The sequence below is a fragment of the Pelmatolapia mariae genome, linkage group LG10_11 (genome assembly GCF_036321145.2).
Source record: "Pelmatolapia mariae isolate MD_Pm_ZW linkage group LG10_11, Pm_UMD_F_2, whole genome shotgun sequence".
Lineage (NCBI taxonomy): Eukaryota > Metazoa > Chordata > Actinopteri > Cichliformes > Cichlidae > Pelmatolapia > Pelmatolapia mariae.
The window spans coordinates 3,042,732-3,044,991 of record NC_086236.1 but is presented as its reverse complement, the minus strand read 5'-3'; the positions used below and the strand labels follow the sequence as shown (position 1 = coordinate 3,044,991).

Here is a 2,260-nt window from a genome sequence, read left to right as displayed (position 1 = left end):
CTCAAATTTGGTGAACTGGTACTGCAAAACTCTACACACAAATCCCTACATTTTACAGTGCTTACACCATGTAGTCATGTAGAAAGCACTAGCATGCAATAATGTTAACTTAGGTCAGCATAGCTTGAGCCCAATTAGCACACAATTAACCAGGTGGAAACACTAGGAGTCAAAATTTAGCACACACCAATCAGAACCTGCGATGGATAGATAAAAGGGCCAAAGTCAGCTCATTCAGGTTTGAAACAATGGATCCAAAGAGATGCAAAGGAAGAGGACGTGGTGGAGAAAGAGGACGTGGTGAAGGAGGAGGACGTGGTGGAGAAAGAGGACATGGTGAAAGAGGAGGACGTGGTGGAGAAAGAGGACGTGGTGAAAGAGGAGGACGTGGTGGAGAAAGAGGACGTGGTGAAGGAGGAGGACGTGGTGGAAGAGGAGGAGGAGGTGAAAGAGGAGGACGTGGTGGAGAAAGAGGACGTGGTGAAGGAGGAGGACGTGGTGGAAGAGGAGGAGGAGGTGGTGAAGGAGGTGGAGGTGGAGAACGATGGCGACAAGGAAGGGGAAGAGCAAGGGCACGAAGACAGTCAGTCTCGGATGAAATTCGAGCCACTTTAGTTGACCATGTCCTTGTCCATGGGATGACTATGAGGGAGGCTGGGCAACGAGTACAACCAAATTTGAGTCGCTTCACTGTTGCCTCCATCATCAGAACCTTCAGGGAGGAAAACAGGTAGGTGTACTTGCAGTAAGACTGCTTTGTACAGTAACGTTGAAGTTACTGAATTTATGTGTCTTGAGTTTCAGTATGTTTCCATTATTTTCCTGTAAAATGAATGTGTGACAGTTACAGTAATGAGTGCTTCTATTTTTGTAGGACACAGAGACGACCACCTGGTGGAGGCAGGTTAAGGCTTTTGTCGGAGGAGCAAGAGAGGGAACTTGTAAACATGGTAATTGCAAATAATGTAATCCGCCTGCAAGAGATTCAAAGGAGAGTGATTGAGGATGATCATCTTTTTCGAGGCATAAATGCCATCAGCCTCTCCACAATTGACCGCATCCTCCGAAAGAATCAATTCCGGATGAAACAGGCATACCGAGTCCCTTTCGAACGAAACTCTGACAGAGTGAAAAACCAACGTGTGGAATATGTTCAGGTATGAGTTTTGATACTGTATAGGGTATTGTGTACCATCACAGCATGGCAGTTTATGCTGCCATCTCAGCACTCTTGAACTTTGGTTCAGGGTACCGATTGACTCTACTGTGTTATGTGTTTTGCAGAGAATCTTTGAGATTGAAGGACGGCCTGTTCCCCATGAAATGATCTTTGTGGATGAGGCAGGTTTTAACCTGACCAAAAGAAGGAAAAGGGGGAGAAACATAATTGGCCATCGGGCTATTGTAAATGTCCCTGGTCAGCGTGGGGGGAATGTCACTATGTGCGCAGCCATCAGCCAACGAGGGGTACTCCACCGCCATGCCGTACTAGGACCCTATAACACTATGCTTCTCCTTGCTTTTCTTGATGGTTTAAGACAACATATGTTCCAGCTGGACTACAGGGAACCAGCACAGCCAGAGCAGCCTCACTACGTTGTTGTGTGGGATAACGTCAGCTTCCATCGCGCTGCTCTGGTTCATGACTGGTTTACCAATAACCCAAGGTTTTCTAATATCTTTCTGCCTGCATACTCCCCCTTTCTAAACCCGATAGAGGAGTTATTTTCGGCATGGCGGTGGAAAGTGTATGACCGAGAACCTTATGTCCGTGTTCACCTCCTTCAGGCCATGGAAGAGGCCTGCCTAGACATATCAGTAGATGCATGCCAGGGGTGGATCAGGCATGCAAGAGGATTTTACCCCCGCTGCCTGGCTGGGGCCAATATAGCCTGTGATGTGGATGAGATTCTCTGGCCTGACCCAGACCAAAGACAAGATGCTGTGGTGGGATAATGTTTCTGGTGTGTGTTGTACTGTATAGTACATGAATGACAATGTGCCACTGTACATACATTGGTTGCGTCTTTTGTGTTTATCATGTGACAAGGGTTTTGAAGGGGAGAACCATAAGCAACCTAATTGTTTTGGAACTATTGTTTTGAATTAATTGTACCAGTGTGCAAAACTCTGTTGTAGTGTGTGTGTTTTTGAGGGCTTGTGTTTGATGTCTGAGGGCAAAGTTCGGTTTTTCAGCAGGAGTGAATAGTTTTGGGTGTAGAGCTTCATTTTGACCTGGAAATAGGATGTTTGGGGAATT

General features: G+C 46.4%; 1 protein-coding gene across 1 annotated transcript; it reads left to right on the top strand.

Moving 5' to 3' along the window:
• Window positions 1-560: 560 nt before the first annotated feature.
• On the top strand, window positions 561-1,956 carry LOC134637761 (uncharacterized). The gene is made up of 4 exons (XM_063488280.1): window positions 561-730; window positions 875-1,157; window positions 1,285-1,467; window positions 1,789-1,956. Exons 1-4 carry the CDS (start codon window positions 639-641, stop codon window positions 1,954-1,956), a joined length of 726 nt encoding a protein of 241 aa, XP_063344350.1. The 5' UTR covers window positions 561-638.
• Window positions 1,957-2,260: the final 304 nt, after the last annotated feature.

Bases quoted from the DNA above. Each gene is read 5' to 3' on its own strand.
- LOC134637761 (XM_063488280.1), top strand. From the start codon at position 639: ATGACTATGAGGGAGGCTGGGCAACGAGTACAACCAAATTTGAGTCGC. The intron at 731-874 runs GTAGGTGTACTT...CTATTTTTGTAG, and splicing joins ACCTTCAGGGAGGAAAACAG to GACACAGAGACGACCACCTG. The intron at 1,468-1,788 runs GTACTCCACCGC...CACCTCCTTCAG, and splicing joins CAGCCATCAGCCAACGAGGG to GCCATGGAAGAGGCCTGCCT.